At 53.4% G+C, this 27,690-nt stretch overlaps 1 protein-coding gene across 1 annotated transcript; it reads right to left on the bottom strand.

Moving 5' to 3' along the window:
- Positions 1-3,425: 3,425 nt before the first annotated feature.
- Positions 3,426-27,268, bottom strand: LOC101660525 (arginyl aminopeptidase). The gene is made up of 11 exons (XM_004699802.2): positions 26,807-27,268; positions 17,978-18,118; positions 17,548-17,696; positions 11,860-11,976; positions 11,000-11,235; positions 8,942-9,055; positions 7,873-7,985; positions 7,601-7,709; positions 6,313-6,537; positions 5,100-5,242; positions 3,426-3,899 (listed from the first exon to the last, which is right to left on the bottom strand). The coding sequence occupies exons 1-11, from the start codon at positions 27,266-27,268 to the stop codon at positions 3,726-3,728; spliced, it is 1,983 nt and encodes a 660-aa protein (XP_004699859.1). The 3' UTR covers positions 3,426-3,725.
- Between the last annotated feature and the right edge of the window lie 422 nt (positions 27,269-27,690).

Below are 27,690 nucleotides of genomic sequence, written 5' to 3'. Positions count from 1 at the left end.
TGAGGAGGCTGGCCGGGTTTACCCCTCCCGCCTAAATAGTGTCAGCTCCTCCCCTGGCGGAGCCTTTATAGTGAGCTTCCCGGCGTAACCTGAGCCAGTGGCTCATTGGACAGAGGGGATTTCCTGGCCTTTACACTGGGCTCTTGGCCCCAGGTGATTTGCATATTATGTGCCACTTGGCCCGGATCCTAGCAGGAGGTGCTGGGAAATCAGGCCCGGCTGGTTTAATGATTGTCAGAGTCTGTAATCCCACACCCTCTGGGGTTGGGCACAGGGCACGGGCCTGGGCCTGGGCCTGGGTGTCACTGGGGTGGGCAACCCCTGCCTCAGAAAATTCCTCTTGGGGGTCAGTCCAGGGATGGCAGGGGAGGGCAGAGGGGGGCGGAAGGGTGGGGCGAGATCTGGCTGAAGTGGGTCAAAGTTAGAGCTGCTACTTGTCCTGAGTGGATTCTGACTGACCACCCGAGTCTGTGCCCCACGGGGTTTCCCAAGCTGTGCCCTCTGGGAGGCCTGGCTCCACGAACTGCTTCCAGTGGGTTTGAACCACCGGTCTTTAGGATCATGGGTAAGCGAGTAACTATTTGTAAACACACACACACACACACACACACACACACCCCACCACTACCCCTGGGACTCCCTGCTAGCCCTAAAGGGGGATCTGAGGACAAAGGAGCATGCTAGAGAGAGGCTACTGAGGCTTAGGAATTTCCCCCTATGAAAGAAACCCAGGATTCTGGTGCAGGCTGGGAGGTCTAACACCAACCAGTACTCCTGGTAGGTAGTGTTGGAGAGGCGGGGTGCCGGCCTAGCCCCGGGCCTCCAGTGCTCCCACTTACAGGGCCCACTCACTGGTTTCCACTTAGTTGGCAAAGCCTTGGCAGCTTTTTCCTGCCTGAGCCCCACCAGCCCGGCTGGGTTTCCGCAGCCACGTGGGGGAGCCGCACAGCTCTCCCGTGGCTGCGTGGCTGCGTGGCTGGGGGCTGCTGGAGGGGCTGCATGCCCACAGGCCCCTGAGCCCTTCCCAGCAGCTCCCCCATCTAGGCACCTCTGCTCCGTTGACCAGCTCATTTGCTGCCCTCTAGTGGCCAGAAACCTGAGTACCTGGGTCACACCGTTCAAAGAATCAAACCATAATCATTCTTTACCGGGCATATTGGCGGTATTCTATTTAGTTTCTGCTCCCCCTCCCCGCTCCCAGCCTGTAAGGGCTGCACAGCCACCCCATTTTACAGGTGAGGGACTGCAGCGTGGGGGGCCACAAGGCTGGCCTAACCCCAGGTGTGTTGACACCTCCTGGCGTTAGAAGCTGTCTTGGAGCCCCAAGACAATCATGTGCCTTCCTATGGGCAGAGCGAGGCCTCAGGTGTGTGGCCGAGACAAGGACCCACAGAGCTGGGTGTCTGGAGCCAGGTTCTGCACTCCAGGCCCCCACCTGTAAAGTGATTTCATCCCCAGCTCTTCCGGCTCTAGATGTCTCTGGTGTGGGATCGTCCCTCACTCCCACCCACTGGCCGGGGCCCAGGGCACACTCAGCGTTGGGGGGTGGAGAGGGTCTTGCTCAAGTTCTGACACCCCCACCCCCACCCCCAAGGGATGGGCTTGACTGAAGATGCCATCCCAGGGGTCCAGCTTCTCCTCTGGTCTCTGAAAGCCCTGCCGTGCTTTGAGAAAAGGGGTTAATGCCCAGGACCCTGCACTGGGCCAGGGGTGGCTGGGGCACCTGGAGCTCTGGGGTAGGATTTTCCCCAGCCCTTCAGGGGGCCTCCCCCAAGGAGCCTGAGGCGGGCACACCCTCTACCCAGTCACTCAGCCTGGAATGTAGGCAAACCGGCTCCTAGCCCCAGGACAGCTCACATGCTCCCCCAGGCCGGGGTGAGGCCAGAAGGGTGTCGAGAGTGATTACCGATCTGCTCCCTGGCCTTCAGGGAGTTTTACAGCAAAATGGAGCTAAGGAGTATGAGCCCTTCCCTCCCAGAATCCTGCTTTCAACAGCCTGGTGCAACTGGGGGAAGATCCAGTGGAAAGGTTAGGGTAGCTTAAGGGACGTGGCGCTCTGTGCTTTGGGAGGTGGCCAGACTCCAGGCCAGTGGTCAGAGGAGCTGTGTAGCCGGCAGCCAGCGGCCTTCTTAATCCCCAGCCAACGCCACGGACAGCCACACCCCGCTGACCTTCCCCACGGAGTGGTGGGGACAGTGACTCTGCCCATCCTGGGGAGGGTGGGGGGAGCCCAGGGCATTGCCCAGTCCTCTGCAAGGCCAGAAACCCCCAGCAGGGCTGCTGGTGGAGAGAAAATGGTGGGGGGCAGGGCGAGCAGGCCAGCAGCGAGGCCAGGACGTGAGGCCTCGGCACATGCCTGGTGTCCACGGGCTGTTTCCAGAGGTCCCAGGTTTTCGTCCAGAACAGGAAGAATAGCCACTGGTCACAAAGCTAAACCGGATCCTGGAGGCACCTGGGAGCTGTCACTGCCAGCCCTTGCCAGAAGAGCTCTCAACTGCCAGGACCTAAAGCAGCACTGAACAGGCGCCCTGGAGGCGCTGTGCATTAGACTTCAGGCTCCTAACCCAAGACCCATGGCTGAAACCCACTACTTCCCAAAGATTTAGTCACTATGAGCTGTAATTGACTTGACAGAAGCCAAAGGGGGTTGGCTTTGGGTTCAAGTAGCTCTTAGGATCCTGAGCTAACTCCCAAGGCCCTCTTTAGACCCACAAGACCCTGTTGGTGAAGCTCTGGGAGCCACATGGGACCAGGCCACCTGGTCACCACTACTCCCTTGCTTTTGCTGAGAGAGAATAATCTATTCAAGGGGTTGCATGCTCTTGCCGGGCTGACTTCACAGGGCCCCCCCAAACCCGACCTGCTGCCATGGCATGGATTCTACCTCATGGGGACCCTGCGGCCTTTCCAAGGTGGTATATTTGAGTCAACCACTGACCTTGTGAGTGCCGCCTAACCCACAGTGCCACCAGGCTCCTCAGTAGGGGCAGAAAGGTAGTATTTCTGAACAGCCCGCCCCCACCACACATCACCAAACTGAAGCTGTTCACGGCTTAGACCCCCACATTGAAGCCAGGAAGACACAACTTAGTGCTAAGTTCTAACGGCTTTTACTCCCCACCCCTTAAACAGTTACCCAGAAACCAAGGTGGGAAGGAGCACCTGCCTTCACAGCACCTCTGTGGACAGTGCCGAACATGGGCAGGGTGAGGCTGCAAAGCACAGCACGCAGCCGCTCCCACATCCTCTCTCCATGTGTTCATGCACATGCGTGCCACCCCCCCTTGCTTAGCCTGGGAGCTAAATAAGTGCAGGGACACTGTCATGCTTTGGGTCCCCTCGAGTGCCCGTCTCGGAACACCCGGACAGAGGGGACTCCTGGCAGGAGAAAGTGAAGTCATTCAATCCATACACTCCACCGCAAGGACTTTCCACCTCAAAACATTTATTAAAGTAAAGATCAAACCGTAAAAAGATTTACCAGAATGCATTCTCTTGCATAGTACCTGAAAAATCAGCAGAGAGAGAGAGAAAGACAGAGAAGTGGTAAAATCCTCTCTGCAGATGGTAAGAGGGAGGCAGGGCAGGGGGCTCGTGCTCTGGTCTGCAGAGACCCGTAGGTGGAGGGCCTCAGCCCAAGCACAGACGACCCCGAGGGGCACACACTTCTAGAAGTTGCCCGGAGAGCCGCAGGTTGCGACAGTCGGAGGCCGAAGAGCCAGAGGTCAGGCGGTGAGGCTCTCACTGCCCTTGGGATCCAGGATCTGCTGCACGTAGCTGACCACGTTGCTGTGGAGCTGGGAGGCGGTGGAGGCAAAGGTCTCCTTGGCGAGGCCCCGGGCCACTTCGCTGCCACTCACCATCGCGTGGTACAGCGGAAGGGTGTACTTCTGCTTCCCCTGCATGAAACACACACACCTCAACCTGAGCAGCCAGCCTCCCGGCCCTGGTGCCCTTGCAACAGGGGTTATGGTCAGGGGCCAACAGGGGCATGGCTCTCCATGCTGCCGGCAAGAGAAGCGTCCCAGAGGGAAGGACGTGTTCTTAGGGGCCAAAGACCCCTGGAAACAGAGCCCCGGTTCACCCCAGTCCAGGGCATTAGGGCGGGAGGTGGGGGCTGACGTAAAGGGGCCCCAAGCTTTCAGAAAGCTGAGGGTGGCCAGCCCGAGTGAATCCACGGTATGCAGGCAAGCAGAGTGACAGCCTTAGCAAGCAGAGGGCTGCATGAAGACCCCAAGTTCTTCAGCATCACAAGCTCCCAGACCCCAGAAGCCTGGAGGGGCCTTCCCAGGACTTGGACATCACCAAGCAGGTCCCCATCTCCAATGGCCGGGAAAGGGTGGGGACGGGGGTAGGAGGTGCGCACTGCCTGCCATCCAGCCCAGCAGCCTATAGGCTCTGGAATCTGATGACTTCCCTGTCAGCCCCCTGTGGCCCTTCCCCTCAGACACCTCTTGACTGGGCGTGACTGGGGGGTATGGACCACAGCTGGTATCTGCCCCAGTCTCAGGGCTTCCCAGGGACAGAGTAACACTCTTATCCCTCACTCATCTCTGTCCCTTGACCACCTGCCCTCTGGCCTTTTTCCAGTCACCAGTTTCGTCCTCAGTCCCCTATTAGTCATCACTCAGTCCCCAGTTTGGGGAGAGTTCTGACCAGTTCTGACCTTCAAGAATGCCCTCACCAGGTGACCTGCCAAACCCTGACACCACCACCCACTCTCCTTCCCTCCACCCCCGCCCCAGTGGACTACTACTCAGCCGCCCTGAGAATGGCACCCTGCCACAGGCTCCAGACAGCAGTCCTGCCTGGTGTCAAGTGGATGAAATACAGAGAAGCAGGGCGGTGGTGTGTTTGGTGATGTCTATTTCCACTGCACTGAAATAAAACCTCAAAATGAAACAGCGAGTGAGCAGAGCTCCCTGGGCTCGATGCCCCCACCCCCACGACAACCGCAGGATGAGGGGCGGGGTCCAGGGGGGCACCTGGGAAGGTCAGAGTACACCTAAGAGCCCCAAGGCTCTGATGAGAGGCTCTCTAGGGCCAGTGTGACTGAGGGACCCACCTGTGCCTAAAGGGGGCAGGGCCGAGTCACCCACCTGACTCTGCAGGAAGGCCTGCACTTTCCAGAACCCCTCCTGGTGGTCGTTCTTCAGGATAATGTGGCCCCACCGAAGCCTGAGCTCCGCATTCCGGGCACTTGAGATGTTTGGATATGTCTCTCCCAGTTTCTTCACATTCCCTGTAAAAGGAAAGTGCCCTGGGTAAGGCTGCCTGTGGAATCAAGTGTCCAGGAATGGACACAGCCCGGCTCGTCCTCAGCCCACCAAGTGTACTGGGGACAGCTCTGTGGAGGTGGCCACCACCCACTGACCACTCACCCTGCTCCCCTCCGGCTCAGAAACGGCAATGTCCAAATGCTTACCATAAATTGACACCTTGTGCTCTTATAAGCATCTGCGTCCGCCCCCACCCCACCCCCATTCCCCTCACAGGTTAAAGCACAGAATGCCCCCCAAATATCCTGCTGTCCTTGTTCTTTGATCACTTGCCTGCTTGCTAAATCACTTTGGCTTTAATTTTTAAGGAAACACAAACACTTGAGGCCGAGTAAATTCAAATCCCAGTCCCACCACTCTGTGACCTGTTTGTGCGGCAAACTGTTACCTGAGGCTCCTACTCACAGCAGCTAACTTCCTTCCACACTCCCACCCCACTCCCAGCCCCCGTTTGCCACCCTGCATGTGGCTGGAACACAGAATGCTATGCCCATGCCTGTAGCAGTTCTCATTCCAGCAGTGCCACCTATGGTGAACAGGTGAGCATGGCGTTCCAACTGAGACTGACTCGGAAGAAAGGCCAGGCAGTCTGTTTCTGATATATTAGCTAATGAAAACCTTCCAGATCACTAGAGCCACCCTGGGAGAAAGATGAGGCTCTTGGCTCCCATAAGGACCCTACAGGCCCCGGGGGTTGGAATGGACTCGATGGCCATGGCCGTGGTTGAAAGTGGCCATGAACCTGAGTCATGTGACCCACCTGCCTACGTCACCGAGTGGTTAGGAGGGTCAAATGACTTAATGGATGTAAGGGCTGTGAAGAGCTGGCCTGACCTGGTCCATCCCCTTCCCCGTGTACACCCCACACAAACCTGTTGCCACACACCCTGCGGAAGAGCAGAGGACGTTGGGCAGCTGCCTAGAGCAAGCATCAAACTTCTCTCCCGAGTCTCCCATGTGCCCTGACATAAGCAGCTCTTCCCAAAGGGAACTGCACCTCAGCTGCAAAAGCCAATAGCCGAGCTCTTCTTACCGGGAGGGAGAGGGGACTTCTCTAGGATCTTATCCAGAAAGTAGATCAACTGATAAGTCTTCCAGGGAGAAATGGACACCGCACCAATGGCCTCTACATCCAGCTCCTCCGCCGCCCAGAGCCGGGCCAGCTCCTCAGCAGGCTTCATGAGGGTGTCCCCAGGGGAGAGATCAGGGAGGTAGGGGGGCCAGCCAGGGATATTCAACCATCGATCGAACTCAAAACCTGTGGAAGAGGAGGGAAGTGTGTGGAGGAGATGTGGTCACATGACCCTGCCAGATCATGGCCAACTTGCCCAGCCAACCCGAGGTACCCTGGGGACTCCTTTCTGCCTCGCTCCATGGCACACACCTGCCCCAGATCTTAACACACTTCCCCCACTCCAGCAGCTCCCAGGTCTAAGATGATTGGCAGCCTGTATCTTCTTTAACTGTGTGTGTGTGTGTTTGTGTGTGTGGGCACGTGAGCGCATGTGTGCGGACACAGGGCGAGTTTCTTTGCTTCAAGCAAACATTACATTGCCATGGTCAAGTCGATGGATGCTTTCCCAGCCTCATTCAAGTTCATGTGCTCTCCCAACTCAGAACAGCCTAGTGTGTCAGCCCCGGCGCCCGGCTTAACTCGGCTGTAACTAGCTGGAAGCCCATGCATGGGCATGTTCCCTCACCTCCGTCTGAGCCTCAGTCCCTTCTGTGAAACTCAAACAGCCCTCTTCCCTGGCCTGGGACACAGTAAGCTGTGCTATTAACTGTGTCATGAAAGTCTGTCACCTTGACATGCAGGCCTCCAACCAGAGTAGGTGTTGCTAAGGCCTGGCCAACCCCAGCTGCTGGGGGAAGGTTGCCAAAAGTGACTCAGCACACAGTATCCAGGAGGGACACGGCTCATGGACGCCCTCAGCTGTGACAGGTCCGTCTTTGTCTCTGTTCTCCCGGATCACAGCCGCCACTGAGTCCCCCGCTCAGCGTTTGCCTGTCCGGGACGAGCACATGGTCGTGAGGCACAGCTGCTGCCCCGGGAGGCTCAGCTGGGGCCCCTGCGGAACTCTCTGGGCAGAGGCCCGATGCGCTATGTGGGTCCAGGTGCAGAGAAACGAGAGAAAGCAGCAGAGGAGCGGGAGGAAGAGAGAGAACCGGAGGCAGAAGGCTGAAAGGCCTGGAGCCTGGGCTCTGCTCCCCCCTCCGAACACGGTCTAGATGCGTGGGCTCTGCCCGACTCGTCCCCAGTGGAAGTGAGCTGCCCTGCTCTCCAGTCTCCTAGAAGCCTGCGGGCCTGTGCTTCTGATTACCTGGAATGGAATCCACTTTTTTTTCCTTCAGCTCAGGGAAATAGTCCAAGTAGAATTCCAGAAAGTCGTCAGCTAAGATACTCTGGAATTTAAATTCATTGACGTAGGCCTGCAGGAGAAGGGAGATGCTCTTCAGGCTCCCCCCAAAGCCCTTGGGGAGCAGCCCCCCTGTATGTCTCAGCCCTCCTCCAACCCTTACCTCGTTTGCCCCCTGCCTCCACCCTTGTACTCTGCTCCTCGTCCTTCTCCCCTCCTGTGAGTGGGGACCGTACCTTGAGGAAATCGTCAAACTGATCCTGATCACCCACCAGGTGGGCCAGGTAGGAGACAAAACAGAAGCCTTTCTCGTAGGGGGTTTCGTTGTAGGTGTCGTCTGGGTCAACACCTGGCAGAAGGAGAACAGGGAGGAGGTGAGCTGTAGTCGCCTGCAGTCCCACTGCCCTCTAGCTCGGGACTCAAAGACCCACTAACAAACACACCCAAATGCAGCTCTCCAGAAACTGCAAGGCCAAGGCTGTTTGCAGGCCCATCTTAAATGACTCCCAAGAGCTTGCTGAGCCACCAGCTGTGCCCCCATCAGAGGAAGAGGAAATCGGTCTCCAAGAGCTGGCAGGTTTGTTTCCCTGTCCCCAGGCCTGAGGCCTGCAGAGACTGGAGGCTTTGCTCAGCAGGGTGCCATCAACGCTAGAGGCTTGAGCAAGGGGCATAGTTCCTTCTCAGGGCCTGCCAGCACCCTCTCACATACCTGGCGCCCCACACCCAGAATCGTGTGTGGTTTGTCCCTACCCCTGTTCTAGACTAAAATGGACTAATTACCAGTCTTCAACAAGTTCATTTCCACAGTCAAGGGCATCAAAGAACGTGAGCTTTAGTTGCACATAAAGGGCCTACACAGAATCAAAAATATCTGAAAAATAAGAAAGCTCTGCACTCGGAGACAAAAGGCCTGGATCGGAGCTCCACCACGGCCTGATTAGGTGCAGGTGGACAAGCCACAGAACCTGCTGGGCGCTCTGTCCGAGTCCTCTGTCAAGTAAGGGAGCACTTACTCTCCGCAGCTCCCGGGGGTTAGAGACCTTGAGATGACGAGGGAATGGGAGAGTGCTCTGTACACTGAGCACACCTGTGCAGAAGTGAAGCAGTGGTACCACCAGTACCACCTGCATGGGATAGGTACAACTCCTATGCTGCTGCACTGGCTGCTCTAAGGCTGGGGCAGGCTTAACACTGCTCTGGAGGCCCTCCCTCCCTCTCAAAGGAGGTCCTCGGAGTGCACGCTGAGACACGAAGCTCCAAGCAGCTGGGGGCTCGGAGCTCCATCAAGGGTGTCAGGCAGAGGACCTGGCTCGATCTTCACTCGGAGCTTGTTGAGTGGGTGGTCCTCGCCAGTGATGTCCATGTGCTGCCGCAGCAAGGCCCGCCCAGTTGCAGCTTCCAAGCAGGTATAAGCAGCCCCTGGAGCAGAGACAAATCAGAGCCTCCCAATCTTTTGTCAGAACATCCACAATCCCCGGGCTGACCACAAGAATAACGATTGACCCCTGAAGTAGCTTCCTGGGGACCAGACAGCAAAAAGGGTCGCTGACCAGAGAACCTGACTTATTCCTGGCACCTGGTGGCTATAAAGAATGGGGGTGGGGTGGGGGTGGGGTGTGGGGTGTGGGGTGTCGTGTGTCATTTACACGCACTCCTCTGAAGGTCAACTCTCCCTGCCAGCGTATTTTTATATTTAGATAGTAAGTGGATCACTGATCTTCTACGATAACGTTGGAATTTTTTCACCTGACTCCTCCTAAAACCCACATTTTCCTAAGCATCTCTAAAGCACCACCTGGCTCTAATAATGCCCAAAGGCATGGTGGGGAAGAAGACTGGGTTATTTTTAACCACTCGGTGCTGCAACTGACCAGACCCTGGCTTTGGGCAAGTGACTTCCCTCTTCCAGCCTCAGTCATGTGCTCAGTGGGGTGGTCACAAGTGCTTGCTCTACAGGAGTCTCAGTGTCTGATTACGAGGCTCGTGAACACCAGGCGATACGTACTTTGGAAGACAATGTGAAATACGTATAAGCTTTATGGGAGGCACTGGGACACTATATACAAGCACCAAAAAGCCTTCAATGTGTTCGGACTCATGAATTATGTCTCTAAGCATTTATCCTGATTGATCTGAAAAACAGCTGTTTGTCCTTGGATTTAGGAGTCGAGCTGTTATGAAGAGAGGCGATAGGTGAACATTAAAACGTGCTCAGTGCTTGTTCTGAGCAGCAAGGGGCGTCCCGGGACGCTCCCACCCTCCCACCCCACCCCAGAACCACCCTCCGCAGCTCAGCACCGGGCCACCGTTGCCATGACCTCTGCTCTGGCTGCGCCGTGGTATGACGTGGCAGGTGAACTCTTGGCGTATGGGAATGGGCAAGAGATTTCCCCACATCGGTGAACGGTAACGGCTTCTTCCCTCTACGCCATCCTGACGGACAGATTTTAGAGAGACACTCGTCTTTTGGAGGGTGGGGGACTGTACCCTCGTTCTCTGGAGAGGGCAAAGACAGGTACGGCGTCTTTTTTGTGTGTGTTTTCCCAGGTATACCAAATACAGCTCCTAATCAGAGAAACAGTAAAAATCACCACGGTCCTATTTTGAAATCAAGGTGTCCACGTGCAGACTGTGGGGGCCTCCCACCTCCTGCAGTCACCAGCCAAGTGGCCTGGGCCACTCATCTTCTCTCATCCCGAGGTGCAGTCCAGCCCAGTCTCTGCAGAGGACATCATGCTTGCTAAAGCAGAGGGGCAGCGACAAAGGCGGCCCTTGGCGAGATGGACAGGCACCGTGGCTGTGACAATGGTCAGGATGGCGCAGGACCGGGCTGTTTCTCTGGCGGGTGTGCTGAACACAGGGTGGCTGTGAGTCAGAAACGCCTCAAGGGCACCCAGCCACACCACCACCACGGTCTAGGGCTGCGTGACCTGCTGGAGGAGGGGCCTTTTTATCGGTGCCTAGCACAGAGCTGGCACACGGGCTCAATGGAAAGTAGTGAGGGTGACAACTCCTTCAACCCAACCAGCCTGGCTAACTCTACCCTGGGGTGACGCCTGGCTGTCGTGAGGAGCGTACTGTGTGGCCTGTGCTGGGATGGGCGGGTGAGAATGGGGCTGGGGAGGTGTGCTTTGAGACAGTGTCACTGGCAGTTCATGCCCTCAACCAGAGTAACTGAGGGTCTCTCACTCCCTTTCCCCTCCAGAAGGGGCTTTGACTTAAGCAGCCACCCCCTTGGTCTAGGTTCAGCTCTCCAAGGACCCGCACTTGAGCGTCTACACCGCCTGCTCCCCGTGTCCACCTCCCAGACGACGCTCACACTGGATCGATCACAGGTGGAGGCGGGAACCCGGGGCTTCTTACCGAAGAGGGTGGTGGAGATCCTCCTCTGGGCATACATGGTGAAGCCCTCGTTGAGCCAGAATTCCCCCCAGTTGGCATTGGTGACCAGGTTCCCAAACCAGCTGTGGGAGATCTCATGGATGATGACGTCTGCTAAGGACCGGTCCCCTGCCAGCAGGCAGGGGGTGACAAAGGTCAGACAAGGGTTCTCCATTCCTCCGAAGGGGAAGGACGGCGGCATGAAAAGCACGTCGTACCTGCCAAGAGAGCGAGTGGTCAGAGGGCGGCTCCCAGAGCAGGGCTCCCGCTCCTGCCTGTGCACCAGCTCCCTCTGGCTCCTTCCAGGCACCCAGGGGACCCGCTGGTGAGTGGGGCCCAGGCTCCTCAGTGCGCCTCCCAGTGTCAACCTGACAAACCAGGGCTTTCTCGTTCACCGTGTTGGGGGGGGAGGGGGCTCTCTGTCCTCCCGCCCCCTGCCCCTCTTCAGGAAGGGTGTGGGCATATTCCTTAGCAGCTCTACAATATTTAAGTCAATCTGGGGTCAAGACCAAAGTGGGCCAAGCTTCTCAGGAGACTAAAGTCTGAAGATGTCAACGGACAACACGGAAGGAGAAAGGACAGCCCCCCAGTCCCTCTCAATGCTCAAACTTAGTGGCTCCCTAACACGGGCAGTGTGAAGCCCGAGTTGCACTCCGGAACCCTCTCCCGGGTTCTCCCCTCAGCAACAATGCAGGAGGCTGGTCGGTCCCGCTCCTTTCCTCTTGGGGAGTGGGAAGACCTTGCTCTAGGGGACACAGGACAAGCAGCAGCACCAGAGGGGAGAGCGGGAGCCCCAGCAGCTTGGTGTTCATAGGAGACACTGGCGCCAACAGAGACCACACCTTCCCCAGACGTAGGGGCCGAAAAGCTTTTCTCCCGTTTCCAGAAATTCTTCTATGACCCCGTTGTACTCCTCCTTGGCAGCCTCAATCAGGCAGGGTTCAGCCCACACCTGGCTCCTACAGACGGGAGAATGGAGACCAGAGTGGTGGTTAGAGGCCATGTGGAGGACCTGACTCTGAAATCACAAGGAGAGACCAAAAAAAACAACAACCCTGGCTTCGGTCTCATATCTGGACCAACTTCAGGGGACAATTTGGTCAGCCACCAGGCCAGGAGAGGGTCAATCAGTGAGAGACTCCTATGGATCCCAAAGCCTGCCCACATCACCGCACCTAATACAAACCCCAAACTGCCTCCCGAAGGTCAACTCAGGGCCCAAATACACCTAAGCTAATGGCTCCACCACGGAAGGTCATCTTGCAAAAGTGGTTTACCTCCCCGAGCCGTGGCTGCCTCCTCTTTAAAACGAGGCATTGCCATTTTACTTAAGGGAGTGCACACACGGTGGCTTCCGGCTCTTGTCTGTTTGTCACACTGCGGTGGCTTGTGTGGTGCTGAGAGGCTGGAAGCTATGTCCCCGGTGTTTCAAATGCCAGCAGGGTCGCCCACAGGGAAGGGGTTTCAGCGGAGCCTCCAGACTCCGAAGACGATGACGAAGAAGGGCCCGGCTCTCCGTTTTGAAGGAGGCAGCCACCGGAGCCCCCACGCGCATCGGAAGCATTTTCAAATGCTGGAGGCCTGGAGCGGAAGCAGAACACTGCTGGAAACACTGCCGGCAGACGGGCCCTTGGGTGCGAGGGTCGTGAAACGTGACGGCAGAAGACGATTTCTGGGAGGGGAGTGAGCCAGGCGGCGTGAGCTGGGGGACGCCTGCGGGAGCAGAGCCTTCGGGAGCTTCGTTTGCTGAAGGGGCACCGCGCCACAGACAGAGGAACAGCTGCCAACGTCTCCTAATGAGTGGAGCTTGCAACGTGCTTGGCACTCATTCAGAAAACGTAAAAGCAGCCAAAAATAACATAGAACCTGTAAGCAACGATGTCCTAGGTATTGGTGGGCTGAAATGGATTGGTCTTGGCCATTTTGAATCAGGAAATCATATGAGTTACTCCGCCCAGAGGAATACTGTCAGGCGTAATGGCGGCATTTGTTGTCAGAAAGGATCGTGCGGAATCCCTCCTGAAGTCCAGTGCTATGTGTGATCAGATGATACCATCTGCTTGCAGAGAAATCCCGTCAATACAACTATCCATGCACCAACCACAAAGGCCAGTGGTGAAGAAACTGAAGAATGCTACAAAAGACTTTAGTTGCAAATTGATCAAACCTGCAATCAAGCCGCATTGCTAGTTATTGGTAAGTGGAATGCCAACGCTGGAAACAAAGAGGAAGGCAGTCTTGGAGAACAGCGGCTCGGTGATAGAAATGAAGCTGGAGATTGCATGACAGAATTCTGCAAAACCAACAGCTTGTTCATGGAGAATCCATTTTTTCAACCCCACAAAAGGCGACAGTACACACGGACTTCCCCAGATGGAGTACACTGAAACCACATTAACTACGTCTGTGGGAAGACACCCCCCACCCCCACTCCAGGAGCTCTGTATCAGCAGCAGCTAAAACCAGACCAGGGTCCATCTGTGGAACAGACCATCAATTACTCATCTGCGAGTCCAGGAGACCGCTAAAGACAGGCGAACAAGTCCACGGGAGCCAAAATAGGACCTGCGTCTGTCCCACCTGAATTCTGAGAACATCTCAGCACACACTTGACGCATTGAACATGAATGAGATTCGCCCTGATGAGCTGCGAGAGGACATCAAGAACATCAACCGTGACAGACTGTGCCTGGCAGGTGACGCCCCGGGTCCTCCCATGTGACACACACAACAGAGAGCCAGATGACAACAGGGATGGGCTTAGGTCAGGGTGGGGAGGGTCTCCGCTGCATTTGCAGAACCCTGGAAATATGCTGGGAGGAGAAGGAGGAACAGGGAAGCTAGCGTCAGCTTTGCAAGCCCAGCTCACTAGCCTGGGGACAGCATTTCAGATTTCAAATCAGAAACACACTAGCAAGCAGTTTGACTGAGGCTCAGCGCCACTGCTCTGGCCAGTGTGATAAGAGGCAGGCCCAGGGTGCAAGGAAGGATTCTGAAGGCCAGGCTGAAGTTCACGGACATCCTTTAGCTTTCAGATTTTATTCCAAGATAAATAGTTTTTCAGCTGGGCAAAGAATGAAGAGGAGGGTGGTTCTGAATGAAGGGAGTACCAAAAGCAAGTCCGAGTGGTGGAAAATCAGTGGGTGATGGGAACAGTTACAAGGGCTCAGCTGCTAACTCGAAGGTTGGTGGTGCAGGGCCCTCCGGGGGCACCTGGGAAGAAAGGTCTGGCAATCTACTGCCCTGTTGGGGAGTGGGGCGCGCTGTCAAGCCCTGGAAACCCTGTGGAGCTGAGCTCTCCCTCACATGGGACTGCAGCTGGCCGCCGCGGTGGACAACTGTGCTGTACGGGGTGGGGGTGGGGACGCAACAGGACATGGAACACGAGCGGCCAGAGAAGCAGGTCACAAAGGCCTTGTTGTCACCTCACAGGACTTGACCCCCAGAGCCAAGGAAGGGCTTTAAGCAAACACAAGCTGTTGTCAGATGTGATTGTGGGGCAGCCCTCTGGCTGCAGAGCATCTATTAAAACAGGTGAATTTCTCCGAGAAAAGCATGTAGGAGCGAAGACGGGACTGCGGACAGGAGGTGGGGGCAGGACACCCGGCCGAGAGTGCACAAAGGACGGCCACAGAGAGGAGGGGTCAGGAACTCCAAAGCCAAGGCCAGTGGTGTCCTGGAAGCCAGAGGCGGGTAAACAGAGGCAGATAAAAAAGGGGTAGAACACAAGATAAGCCCTGGAAGTCCCCTGCAGATTGAGGCCAGTGGCCGCAGGGATTCCAGGAATTTCCAGGGCTGGGGGCGGGGTGGGGCCAGGGAGGGAGGGGGCTAGATGCCAGTGGTGGAAGGAGTGATGAGGTGGAGGTCAAGCGTGGAAGTGGTGCCCCCATGCCCACTCTGGTAAGGAACGAGCGAGGGTCTTGTGCTAAGAGGGGATACAGAGTAACGGGGTTCTTTGGTTTAGGGTGATTCTTGCTTTGTTGTGGGGCTACCAACACCTGGGCCGTGCCTATGGGTAAAAGGAGCTGCTTGAGGGGGTGAGGTGGCAGATTTGAAGGGAGAGTTAAGTGATGAAACCGTCCCAGGGGATCCGGGGATGGACTGACTGACTGCAACCTGTGCTCTGAGGAAGAGGTTTAACTTTCCACTGACGAAAGGCCTCCTCCTCTTGGGCAGACTTTCCCCTCTGGCTGGGAAGCGGATGTCATCATAACTGGGGCGTAAAGGTGTCTCAGTACAGTAGGATGGGGTCACCCACCGAGCGTGAGGGCATGGGGCTCAAACAGGACATGGTAAAGGCAGTGTTGCTGAAAGGGGTGGGGTAGAAAGATCTAGAAAAAAAGGAAGGACCACTGAGCAACACTGAAAGCATACCCAGAGTCAAACAAACTGGTTTTCTTTATCTTGAAAATCACATACAGGTCCATTCTACTTTTCCATAATTCCAACTTTTCACGAAGGGGCCAGAAACGTCAAGTGGTATCAAAGTGCAGGGTTTTCTTATCATTCTTTCCAACACCAAGAGACAGAGGCGGAGGAAGGTGGCTGTAGGATCGTTGTAGCCGCAGGACAGTGAGCAAGATGGCTTAGGCGTGTGCCCAGAACAGGTCATCCAGGCCCCTGGGCCAGAGGGAAGCCAGACAGGAGTAGCCGATGGCCAACATGCGAGCTGTAGTTCTCAGGAAGGGAAGGGAGGCCACCTCCTGGAACGCAAGCAAGGGACATAGTGGGAGAGCGGGAGTGAGGTCATCCGAGAGCTGGCGCTTAGGAGTGTGGAGTCAGAGAGCAGACGAAGCCAGAGGGCCTGACATTTCTACTGCAAGACAGACTGAGTGCAGACTCCTAGGCCGGAGTGTGGCCAGAGGAGGGAGAAGGCTCCTGGGACAGAGGAGGTCTAGAGCCCTTGAAGCGAGGGTGGTGGATGGGTCAGCACGTGGACACGATGTCACCAAAAACGATGTCACAGGGCACCAGACTGAGAGACCACAGCATGGAACGCAGTCTTCCAGGAATTTCTAGATCATTAGCCTAGTCGTCCTAGTAAAAGCCCATCAGCCCGAGGAGCTTCAGCTTGCTGCGGCTACCCGAAGGTTTAAGACAGGCTAGACAGGGACCATTCCAAGATACTTCCATTAATCATCTCACAGGTACAGGGACTGGAATTGGTGTCCCACTTTGCCAGAAGATCTTCCCATTTAGCACACACCACAAGGTAACTATCAGTCCCTGAGATGTGACTCATGAGGCAAGGCCTGCCCATGTGATGGGGGAGAAGAAATGACCATCACCAGGTGAGTGGATTCTGCCACCTGGACTGTTGGACCATGTTGTCATTTTAGTCGAGAGCGCTCGGCAAAATCATGATCATCCAATCTGTTTTGAATAGCCTCTCCTAATTCATTCCAGGGAGCCTCAACAAGGGCACACTTTGGAAAGCGGCATGCCTTGACCTACTGACTTTCCCGTCTGTGGCAAAGATGACAGCGCCTTGCTTCCCCATGATCCTGTCTGCTAGGAACACAGCCACTCTACAGGGGAGGCCTCCCTGGCTCTTCAGACTGACACGGGTTTGTGTGTGCTGGGAGCAGATGTCATGAGAACTACATCTGTCCTTCCATCTGGCCAAGAACTAAGAATCCTGACACGAGTGGGCGGAGCCAGGTGACGAGGTCTGAGCCTTGTAACTAATCTTGTCAAGGACACCCGCCACCACCATACCCCCCCCCCTCCTCCTCCAGGACCGAAGCGAAGGACCAGGGATAAAGAAGGGCACGAGAGCACGGCTGAGGGGCACTGCTCCCTGGCCAGTCTCTGATGCTCTCCCAGCAGGACACCGCCACGCTGGGAGGCCATAGGAGAGCCAGGGGAAAAACAACACTCCTAATCAAATGTGTTTTCTCCAGAAATCTTGGGGGGGGGGGGAAACAACTCCTTTTTTGCCTCCTCTAAATCCACCTCACACCAGAGAGGCAGCCCTGCCACCAGAGGATTCGGTTCGTGCATCTGCCCCTGATAGAAAGATCCGGTTTCCCTCTCAAGAGGGAATTCATGAGATCACAGTCAAGTGTCCAGGATTAAATGCTAGAGAAAATGTGCTAGAGATTTAGTGCAGAGATTTTTTTTTTCCCCAAAAGCAAATATAGAAGCTACAAGGGAATTTACCAGGCAAAGAACTTAATCTAGACTTTAATAAAAAAATCCAAGCTTCTAAAACTGCTGCCTACACAACAATATCCCCCTGCAAGCTGGCTGCCCAGGACGGCAGTTACTGCTGGTGGGCTTCTGATCTCACTGCAGACAGCAGCAGAGGGAAGTGGAGGGAGGGAGGGAGAGGGAGGGGAGGAAAATAGCCCGTCTCTGAGCTGGACTCTCAGCCCCACCCCCACCCCCACCCCGCTGTCCAGCTAGAAACTGCAGCTCACAGAGAAGATCTGCAGGCACTCAAGAACCATCCCAGCAGGTGCACTGACCAGAGTCCTCCTTGCCTCTTAGCCAACCCAACCTTGCTTGTGGGGTCTTTTGACTCCTACCTGGGTCCGACTTTGGCAGAAACCAGATCTCCGACGGCCAGCGCTATCAGATAGGAGGGGATGGGATGACTCATCTGGAAGAAGTACGTGTTCGGCCCTCTCTTCTCCCAGTTGTTAGCACTCATCACGGCTATGAAGCCATCTGGGACCTGACGACAGAGAAAGCTTAGGAGATTCTACCTGGAGAGTCTCCTTCTGATCAGTCAACCACACATGACCAGTGCCCCGTGTGCTGGTCACAGTGACTCTCAGTCCACCGCGGAGAACTCAAAAGACTTTAAGATGGAACCTCGCTACCCCGATGGGATTTAAGGAAGGCTGTATGTGGGAGAGGGCAGACCCAGGTTATGATTTACCAACAGCAACGTGACCCAGCAGAAGTAAACGGATTACTCCCCCGAGCAGGTACACCTCGCCTTAGACCCCTTACCTCAATAAGGGCAGAATATCTGTATTTCACAGCAGGAGTATCGAAGCACGGGAAGAAGGCCCGGTTCAGTACGGCTTGCCCTTGGGTGTAGACAAAGGGCTTCTTCTTTCCTGCCGTCTGCTCGGGAGTCAGCCAGCAGACCTAAGAGCGGAGACCATCTCAGAACCGACAGCCCCGCTCTGAGCCCAGCCTGCCCAGAGAAAAGGGGCTGGCTAACGGGAGAATCTCAGGTTATCCGCAAAATCTTTCGGCCTGCCAACTTGGCCGCTTCTCTAGTACTGCACATTTAATCCACCCTGGGATCCAGGCCAAGGGATGACCCCTACTTCACAGGGGCGCACTCCACAAAGGGCCCCTTCTCCAATCTCCCTTCACCCCTGGGACCTCCGGCCTGGCCTCTGGCCCCGCCAGGCTGCCATCCTCCGTGTCGTTGTCATAGCAGTAGCGTCTCATCACAACACAGGGACCAGAGCAACTGTGTCTGCACTTTGACGAGAGACCAGAGAAAGCAGACCTGGCTGACGGGGGTCACTGATGAATGGGCGCTCTCCATTCCTGACACTGACCTTGCTGGAAACGACAGCGCTTTACAGGCATTAGGCAATTCTTTGTTTTCTGTGAGCCCGTAAACCAGTGGTTCTCAGCCTTCCTAATGCCCGACTCTAACACAGGTCCTCATGTTGTGGTGACCTCCAACCTAACATTATTTTCGTTGCTACTTCATCACTGTAATTTGGCTATTGTTATGAATCGTCATGTAAACATCTGATAGGCAGGATATATTTTCATTGTTACAAATGGAACATCATTAAAGCATAGTGATTAATCACAAAAACAATATGTAATTATATAGTGAAATATTTATTTCTAATGACAAATAAATGAAATTTTGTCTGGAAGCATGGTGTGGCATGGGTAACAGTCTTCCTATAACAACAGCAAACTACACTGCTCCATTTTAGGACAGTATGTGTAAAAAGCCAGCATCAGTGCGGAAGGTTGAGATAGCTTCTTTCTCACCAGATCAAAACTTCTCAGGGCAGCCTGTGCAAGAGCACAGAAAGATCACATTCCCCAACAGAGTAGCTGCTTTCAACGCAGCCGCTGCTCTCTGTACAGGTGTGACTGGTCCACCTAAGCACATGACGGTGCCAACCCTGCCGCATACACCTGTATTTGTACGGGGTGTCTGGGATGGGCTTGGTGCGATGATGTCATCACGCCAGGCACTCCTACGTGTATCTGCATGTGGGCCACCCGCCTGGAGAAGGATAGAGGAGCCGTGTCTCGCTCGGTTCTTAAGACCATGGGAAATGTGTTTGCCGATGGTCTTAGACGACCCCTGTGAAAGGGTCATTCGACCCCCAAAGGAGTCGCGACCCACAGGTTGAGAACAGCTGCCTTAAGCCAAGGGAAAGCCTGAGACAAGTAGAACCCAGTTTTTGCCCACAACAAAAGGCGTTCACTTGCAACACAGACAGAGCTGGTGGGGAACAAAGTCTGCCAAGCACCAAATGCCTTTTAGGACTTAGAGAAGGACTGGACTGTTTCGGGTTTTCACAAGAGAAGCCAGAGGGAGGAGCGGGGTCTCGATGCTGGACAGAAGAGGCAGGCACTGCCAGGGGGTGAGCGGGGTCTGGAGGGAGGCGGCTCTGGGAGCTGCAGGTCTGTTTCAGCTACAGAGCGTGGGAGGCATGAGGGCGCACGTATCACGAAGGACGGACCTTGAATACCTTCCAAACCACCAACAGCCCCAAGGGAGGAAGACGGCCTCTCCACTCCCGCAAACAGTTACAGTCTCAGAAGCGCACAGGGGCAGTTTCAACCCTGTCTCGTTGGGTCACTCCGAGTCGCATCAGCAGGACGGCAGGGAGCTTTCTGAGTGAACACTTGAGATTGATTTAAGAGGCATAAGGCGGGCGCACTGGGCTGCTGGGCTTTTCTGAGTTCCTTGTGTGTGTCTGAAAGTGTAACGAGCCTCTTCTCTGACAGCAGGGAAAGGGGAGTCGGAAGTATGGCCAACGCTACATCAGCGGGGTGCACAAGGTCCGCATGGCATGCTGCTGCTATGTACCCTTGATGTGACAAGGGGAAACTGGCAGCTTGCCTCCGCTCCTGCACTCAAAAGGCCACAAACCGACTTGAGTCATTGATAAAGCCAGCAAGTAAATTTCAATTGAGGGTCATCCTACAAAATACCAGTCTAGCACCCCACTGAATGGCCGAGGGCATCAAAACCAGGAAAATACACAAGCTGTCATTATAAAAGGACAAATATTATTGCGAGTCCACTGTTATGAAAAGCCAAACACTCTTGGATGGTTACCAGAGATGGGAGCAAACATTACAAACTAGATCATTGAGAAAACAAAACCCTCAGAATAGCTGGTGGGTTTGAACCGCAGACCTTGCAGCAGCAGTCCAACACACCAACAGCGAACCACCAGGCTCCATTAGCTCACGTGAGCGGCAAACATTAAAGTGAATGAAGGGACAAGCAATATATAAGGAGGGGTGAGGAGCATACCATCACAGAGGTAAAGGAAGAGCAGGAGACATGCACAAGAGTTACAGATCAGGAAGGTACAGTAAATACTTTTACATACACGTCACACAGTACAGAAATAACAAGCGAGAGCCCATGAGTGGATACAGGCAGACAAGCAGGATGAATAAGGCCAACGGGACTTCAAAAGCTTCATGGAAACATCCCACTGAACTTGTTGAAGCCTCCCCATACACCCATGACCACAAAGAAGTTAGGTCAAAGATAGAGCTACGTATGTATTTGTATGTGCTGTAACTACACCCATGTATAGTGTGAAGTAGTGTTTCCCAAAGTGGGTGATACCTGCCCTGGCGGGGGCGGGAGTGGTGGAAGGAGGCAGGTGCTGGAATGTCCCTGGAGGGCCACAAAGGCAGGTCCTACACTTTACCCTAGATGAAGGGGTATAGTACACAAGTTTTATTTATCTATCTATTTATTTATTTATTTTTGTGCATAAGTTTTTAATTGCTTTTAATTGCTAGAGGGTTGTCAGGTATTTGTTTTTCTGTAAAGGGGGCAGTGGGCCAAACGTTTAGGAAGCTATGTTACGGAGCAAACAGCTAAGAAAACGTCTTCGTCGCTGGGCCTGGAAACGGAGAACTACAATCCTGAGGGGCAGCACGGTCGTTGGCCTGACTTGAGGCGCAGCGATAAAGCTCTATTGCAGTGGTTCTCAACCTTCCTCACGCTGCACCCCTTTCATGCAGTTCCTCATGTGGTGGTGACCCAACAACCATAAAGTTATTTTCATTGCTACTTCATCACGATCATATTGCTACTGCTATGAATCGGGCGACCCCTGTGAAAGGGTCGTTTGACCCCCAGAGGGGTCGCGGCCCACAGGTTGAGAACCACTGCCCTACAGCCAACTTTGGTTGAGTAGCAACTGGCGTCTCAAAGCTCACAAGGGCCATCAAAGGTGCACTTAGTGGTCCCTGCCTGTCTGGAGCAAAGAAGAGTGAAGACAATTAAGAACTCCTGGAAATAATTCATCCAAGGACTGACTAATTGAAGCTCAGCTTCACTTGAACCCGAGCTTCCATGACTCAGGGACAAGAAGAACAATGTGGAACAAAACGCAAAATCTTAAATAAATAATAAATAAACCAGCCTTACTGGGTGGAGACTGTTGGGACCCCTGAGGCCCCAACGGTCCTGAAGACACCCTCTAAGCTCGGAACTGAACTCTGACCTCCATGGCTCAACTTTCAGCCAACCAAGAGAGCACTACCACTACGGAGTTTGTCAGCCCTTGGAAGGATGAACGGGGCAGAGGGAAAGGGCGGCAGTGGCCTGGGGCCAAAAGGCTGGAAGGGAGAGGAAAGGACAGATGGAAAGGGAAGCACAGGGGCTATAAACAGGCAGAGACCGCAGCCCTGACAGGAAGGGCAGTGGGTCTGAACTGTTGGGTGTTAAACCACTGGACCGTGTGCTTTCACTTAACTCACCAAAAAAAGCTAGGGAAAAATTAGACAAAAAGAACCCGAGAGAGCTGACAGTGCAATATCCCGTGGTATCCTGAATCTGACCGCGGCAGAGAAAAAGACAGCACATAAAAACTAAGGAAATCCGAATGCTTGTGAGCTCTACTTACTATCAGTGATCTCGCGGCACTCACTGTAACGTATCTTACACCACCAGGGTAAACCCTTAGCAGTAAAGGAAGCTGCATGTGTCTACCTGCTCAATTTTCGTGTTAGTCTAAAGCTACTTTAAAAAACAATCAATAGATAGTGGGTGAAGGGAGACGTCGGACAGTGTAAGACATGACAAAATAATAATGATTTATAAATTATCAAGTGTTCATGAGGGAGGGGGGGAGCAGGGAGGGAAGGGGAAAAATGAGGAGCTGATACCAAGGGTTTAAGTGGAGAGCAAATGTTTTGAGACTGATGAGGGCAACAGATGTACAAATGTGCTGACACATTGATGTATATATGGATTGTGATGAGTTGTATGAGACCCCAATAAAATGATTTTTTTAAAAAGCAGCACATACAAGATATTATAAAGAAAAAGACAGTATCTAGTGAATATTCTAGGTGAAAATGTGTTATTTCCGGGTCCTCATTTTGGAGTTATATGTAGAATCTAGAACAGTGAATTAAAATCTTTTTGGTAATGTAAAAAAAACACCCACCACCAATAATTAATTATTGAATTATGCTAATCCCACTCAGGGCACTGCGTGTCTGTGTGTCAGACTGGACGTGTGCTCCAAGGGGTTTCAGTGACTGAGGTTCCAGAAGCAGATCATCAGGCCTTTCTTCTGAGTGCTTCCGGGTAAATGTAAACCTCTGCTCTTTTGGTTAGCAGCCAAGTTTGCATCACTCAAGAGTAAAGTCTGTCAACTAATCAAAGTGTAACTGTAATGTATTAGCAGTAAGAACTAACATGTAAGCGAATCCTCACTATTCCAGGCAAGAGTAAAACCAAAAGCATTGCTACTAGGGTCCCAGGCCACGTATGTAAGGGTTCATTCCAAATGAAACATACGTATAAACACGCCTCTGGGATCAGTGGTTGGCTGCTGACAAGTTCGCTCGGTAATACAATTATCTGTCTCCTTGGGCGTCTTCAAAAAAAAAAAAAGGGGTCAAATCAAAGCTGTGGCTTTTGAAAGGACTGACTAAGCCAGTTAAATTCAAGGTGGAGAGATCAACTGATCTTGAGTTTCCAAAGGAGTCATCTTGATACATTTTCTCAAGGGACACAGGGCTATCACCCGGGCTTATTAAGACACATGCTTAAGAAAACTGCTAATTGCATTAGTGAGAAGATAAGGACAGTTGAGCACAGCCATCTTTTCCATTACAATGTTCCTTACTCATTTTCTTCCATGACAATGCGCCTACTCATTCATTCCTCAATGATAACAAGGGCTTGCCTTTGTCAGGAATTACTCCATCCACCCTCCGGGGCTTATTTCACCTCTCAGACTTCTTCTTGTTCCCAAATCTCAAAGATCAGCGATAAGGAACATGAACTGAGTCCCCTGAGGAACCAGGCCCTTCAGAACTGTAGGTATACAAGCTCAGATGGAAGATGTTGAGAAAGAATCCCTTCACCTTGTGGTCTGTGTCTAGTAGAGGGTCCAGTTGTTTTGCAGCAATGCTTTTTTCATTTCACCTGTGTAGTGAGGGCAAGCACCTAGACCTAAGGCCTTCACATCTTAATAAATACTGACCATTACCCCTCTGCCACAATCCCTGACTCATCATTTTTGCTAGAGTTTAAAAGAACAGCTGCTACTGAGCGTGAAGCCAGAGAGAGGCTGCTACCTAGAGTGACCAGATTACGATGCTTCACTGGATGGTGGTAATGAAGGGAAGGAAAAACCGCCACCGCCACTAGTGGACACCTTCCCAGGGCAAAGAAGAGTTCTTGGTGACATGTGGACTATCAGGTCTCAAAGTTATTCACTGTGAACGAGGTGGCTTGGAGTGGAGACCCAAAGCCCATCTGTAGACAACTGGACATCCCCTCACAGAAGGGTCACAAGGAAGGGGCAAGGATAGCACTGACAAAACACACAACATTCCTCTAGTTCTTTTTGTATTTTTATTTTTTGCCGCCCCCCCCCCACCTAGTTCTTTAATGCTACCCACACACACACACCAACTACCATGACCCTAGTTCTTTCTTACAAATCTGGCTAGACCAGACAATGTACACTGGTACAGTTAAGAGCTCTGGACACACAGAATCCAGGACAGCTAAACCCCTCAAGACCAATGAGAGTAACGATACCATGAGTACAGGGGGAAGGTGGGGAACTGATACCAAGGGTCCAAGTAGAAAGAAAATGTTTTAGAAATGTTGATGGCAGCATATGTACAACTGTGCGTGAGACAATTGATGTATGGATTTTTATAAGAGCTGTAAGAGTCCCCAATAAAGTTATTTATTAAAAAAACATAAGAGAAAGAATAAAAATAAGTTATTCACTTCTGATGTCTCATATGAGGCGCCACATTCAGCAGGCCAACTTGGAGGGGGCTCGTTTTTCCAGGCCCCTTGTTGAATGTTTGCTTCCAGCCCCAAACCGGAAATGAACTGTAACAGAGCCACCAAACATTTACAGATCTATGCTATCCCTAGAGTACCAGAGTTCTGGGTGCTTCCCTTTGCCTTAGCAGTTCACACTCAGTTTAAAACAAAACAAATATATATGTGTATATATGTGTGTGTGTGTATATATGTGTGTGTGTGTGTGTGTGTTCTAAAACATTTTAAAAGTCATTATATATTTAATTTTTAAAGATCTTTGTCATGAGACCAGAAGAACTGGATGGTGTCCTGCTAAACATTTGGGTCAAAGATTCCATTAAAGAATCCTGATGGGGGGTAGGGGGGGAGACAGGCAGAACCAAATTTCAAATTCTCACTCCCTATTTCCTGGCATCATAAAGGATAAATGAATCCCTAAAATTATGACCCTGGGATTATCTCTAAACCAAAAATATCCCCTAATGTCTTCTCAAAACCAAACATCAGTTTAGATTAACTCCTGAAAACTGTGTCTTGAACATTACGCTCTTTAAGAACTATCTCTAGGGGATCAAAGCGCCTGGTGGCATAGCAGTTATGCGCTGGGCAGCTAACCACTAAATCAGTCACTGCAGCAGAGAGATGAGACTTTTGACTCCTGTCAAGGGTTACAGGCTCGGACACCCACAGGGCCGGTTCTACCCTGCCCAATAGGTCAAAATGAGTCAAAATCCACTTGATGGCTGTGAGGCTTTGTTTTGTTTCTTTGCAGGGGATCAAAGAGACAAACGGCAACTCTAAAGATTAGACGGGAACCAGAGGAGGGCAATGAATTCATGTTTATGAAAAATAATCCTAAAAAAGTGAGCAAAAGTTTTTAAAAATAAAAATTTTTAATGGGCAAAAATGGTTACTCAAAAAAAAACAAAAACCCAACCCCAAACTCACGGCCATCTAGTCAATGCTGATTCACAGCGACCCCTTGAGTGCTTCCTGAGACTGTTTACAGTGTGGACAGCCCGGTCTGTCTCCCTCCGAGCTGCTGGTTAGCAACCTCATTCCCGTCACTGAATAACACATGTAGAAACTATCTGAATCAGTACATGCTTTGCTGTGCATGTTCCTGACAAAAATAAAATGTGTGTGTATAAGTCATAAGATTCATTTATTGCACCAATTGTAAAAGAACAAAAATGCCCTTTGAGCCAGGTCCAGCAGCAAAGGAAACGCACCAGATAAGCAGATTTCAATCACAGGCTAGTAGTGAACTGTGAAATGCCCAACCCACCCTCTCTGAGAAATGACTAGCAAGGACCACCAAGTTTCCTATCTGGGCCATATTATTTCCACCTTCCTATTTCCAGTACCAGGTTCAGTCTCGAAAATCCACAGGGGCAGTTCTATCCTTTCCTATGGGGTCTCCATGATTCAAAATCGACTGAATGGCAGTGCAAGAGTGAGTGTTTCCAGTACCTGCCCAACCACACACACTCCCAAATTGACGATCTACAGAGGCAACCAACAGTGAAAAGACAAGCCCCAAGTGAGCATAAACACATCTTTAAAAGTAAAATCTCACTGCCATTCAACTCCAGCTCTTGGCGATCCCAGTGGTCAGGACAGAATTGTCCCTATGGGTTCCCAAGATGGTTAACTCTTTACCGTAGCTAAAAGCCTTGTCTTTCCTCCATGGAGCAGGTGGTCGTCTTGAACTGTCAACCTTGTGGTTAGCAGCCCGTAACCAATATGCCACCAAGGCTCCGTAAAAGTTTTAAAACAAACGAGCAAACAAACCAAGCCTGTTGTCTCTGGTCGAATGCTGACTCATAAGGGCTCTATAGGGAAGGATACAGCTGCTCTATAGGGCTTCCAAGACTGCCAATCCTTATGGAAGTTAGCAAACGTGAAGCCGCTGCGCCCCCAGACATCCTCAGAAAGGTACATCCTAACTCAAGGTCTCCCTTGTCCCCTGATTCTTCTGTGTGTCCGATCTGGGCTTTCACAGGAGGGAACAAAAAAGTTAGATACCAGGGATTCTGAGCTGTTTCGGCCACTCGGGCAGAGCGCCGAGTCAGCACCTGGCTGGGGGGTGGTGCTAAAAACAAGCCCAGGGTTGGGGGGGCAACGCCCCCAGGCGGCAGCTGGAGTGCTGAGATCCTCTGGTTATCCGGAGGGGGGCAAGCAGAAGACGGAGGCCGGCGGCCGGGAACCCAGAGAAAAGTGCCAACTAAAGCGGGGTGAGGGGGAGCGCCCCAGCCTTCCCTGGTGGGGTGGGGGGAGGGGGCACTCACCCCGGGTCCCTCCCCGACGTGGTAGGTGAGTCGCACCCGGAACCGCTCGCCAGCGCGGCAGCAGGGCTGGGGCAGGGTCACGCACAGGGCTTGGCCGTAGTGGGAGAAGGGCCGCGTGTGGAAAGGCACGGGGTCTTCGGGCGGCTCCCCCTCGCGGGCGGGCTGCTTTCGCTGCAGCCCCGCCGCCTCCACCTGGACGCACGGGTGCGAGTCGAGCCGGAGCTCGGGGGGGCCCTCCGGCACCAGGCAGCGCAGGTCCAGAGCCGCCGAGCCGCTGAGCCTCCGGCTCCCCGGGCCGGGCCCCGGCGGCCCGAACTCGACCTTCAGGTTCAGGTGTAAGTGGAGGATCTCGTAGGCCCGGACACTGGAGGCCGAAGCCACGTCCTGGGCCTCCTCCGAGTGCAGCCGGCGGCCGGACGCGCCCCCGCCCGCGCCGCCAGGCGAAGGCCCGCAGTTGGCCATGGCGCTGCCGCGTCGCGTGCCCCGCAGCCTGGGAAAGCCGGCCGGAGGCTCCTTGAACGGCGAGCTCCCGCCCCTGAGCACCCCAAACGCATGCGCCCCAGAAGGCCACGCCCCTCCGACGCTCGCTTCCTGTGGACACGCCCCCTCCCGAATTTTCTCTACCCTCTGAGCACCGCTTCTTGCTATAGACAAGGACCTTTGCTGTGTTGGTCTGGGTTGACTAGAGAAGCAAATTCAGAGACACTCATATGGGTATAAGACAGCTTTATATAAAAAGTAGCTGTACGTTAAGAAACATCCCTAATCTATTAATCCCTCTTCAGACTCGCGCAACACACGCAATGATGCCAAATGCATGAGAACCACAGGCAAAGTGGGTAGTGAGTCTTGCGGATCCAGTGGCGGTGGAAGCATCTCAGCGC

The sequence above is a fragment of the Echinops telfairi genome, unplaced genomic scaffold (genome assembly GCF_000313985.2).
Source record: "Echinops telfairi isolate 266 unplaced genomic scaffold, ASM31398v2 ScPeMD7_7424;HRSCAF=8462, whole genome shotgun sequence".
Classification (NCBI taxonomy): domain Eukaryota; kingdom Metazoa; phylum Chordata; class Mammalia; order Afrosoricida; family Tenrecidae; genus Echinops; species Echinops telfairi.
Note: the sequence above shows the minus strand (reverse complement) of the source record. Positions and strands in the feature narration are given on the sequence as shown.

What these genes read in the sequence shown, in the direction of transcription:
- LOC101660525 (XM_004699802.2), bottom strand. Translation starts at nt 27,268, where the DNA reads ATGGCCAACTGCGGGCCTTCGCCTGGCGGCGCGGGCGGGGGCGCGTCC. An exon ending in TCTGCCAAAGTCGGACCCAG is followed by an intron (nt 11,977 to 17,547) that starts GTAGGAGTCAAA and finishes TCCCGTCTGTAG; the next exon opens with GAGCCAGGTGTGGGCTGAAC. An exon ending in GATCTCCACCACCCTCTTCG is followed by an intron (nt 9,056 to 10,999) that starts GTAAGAAGCCCC and finishes TCTCTGCTCCAG; the next exon opens with GGGCTGCTTATACCTGCTTG.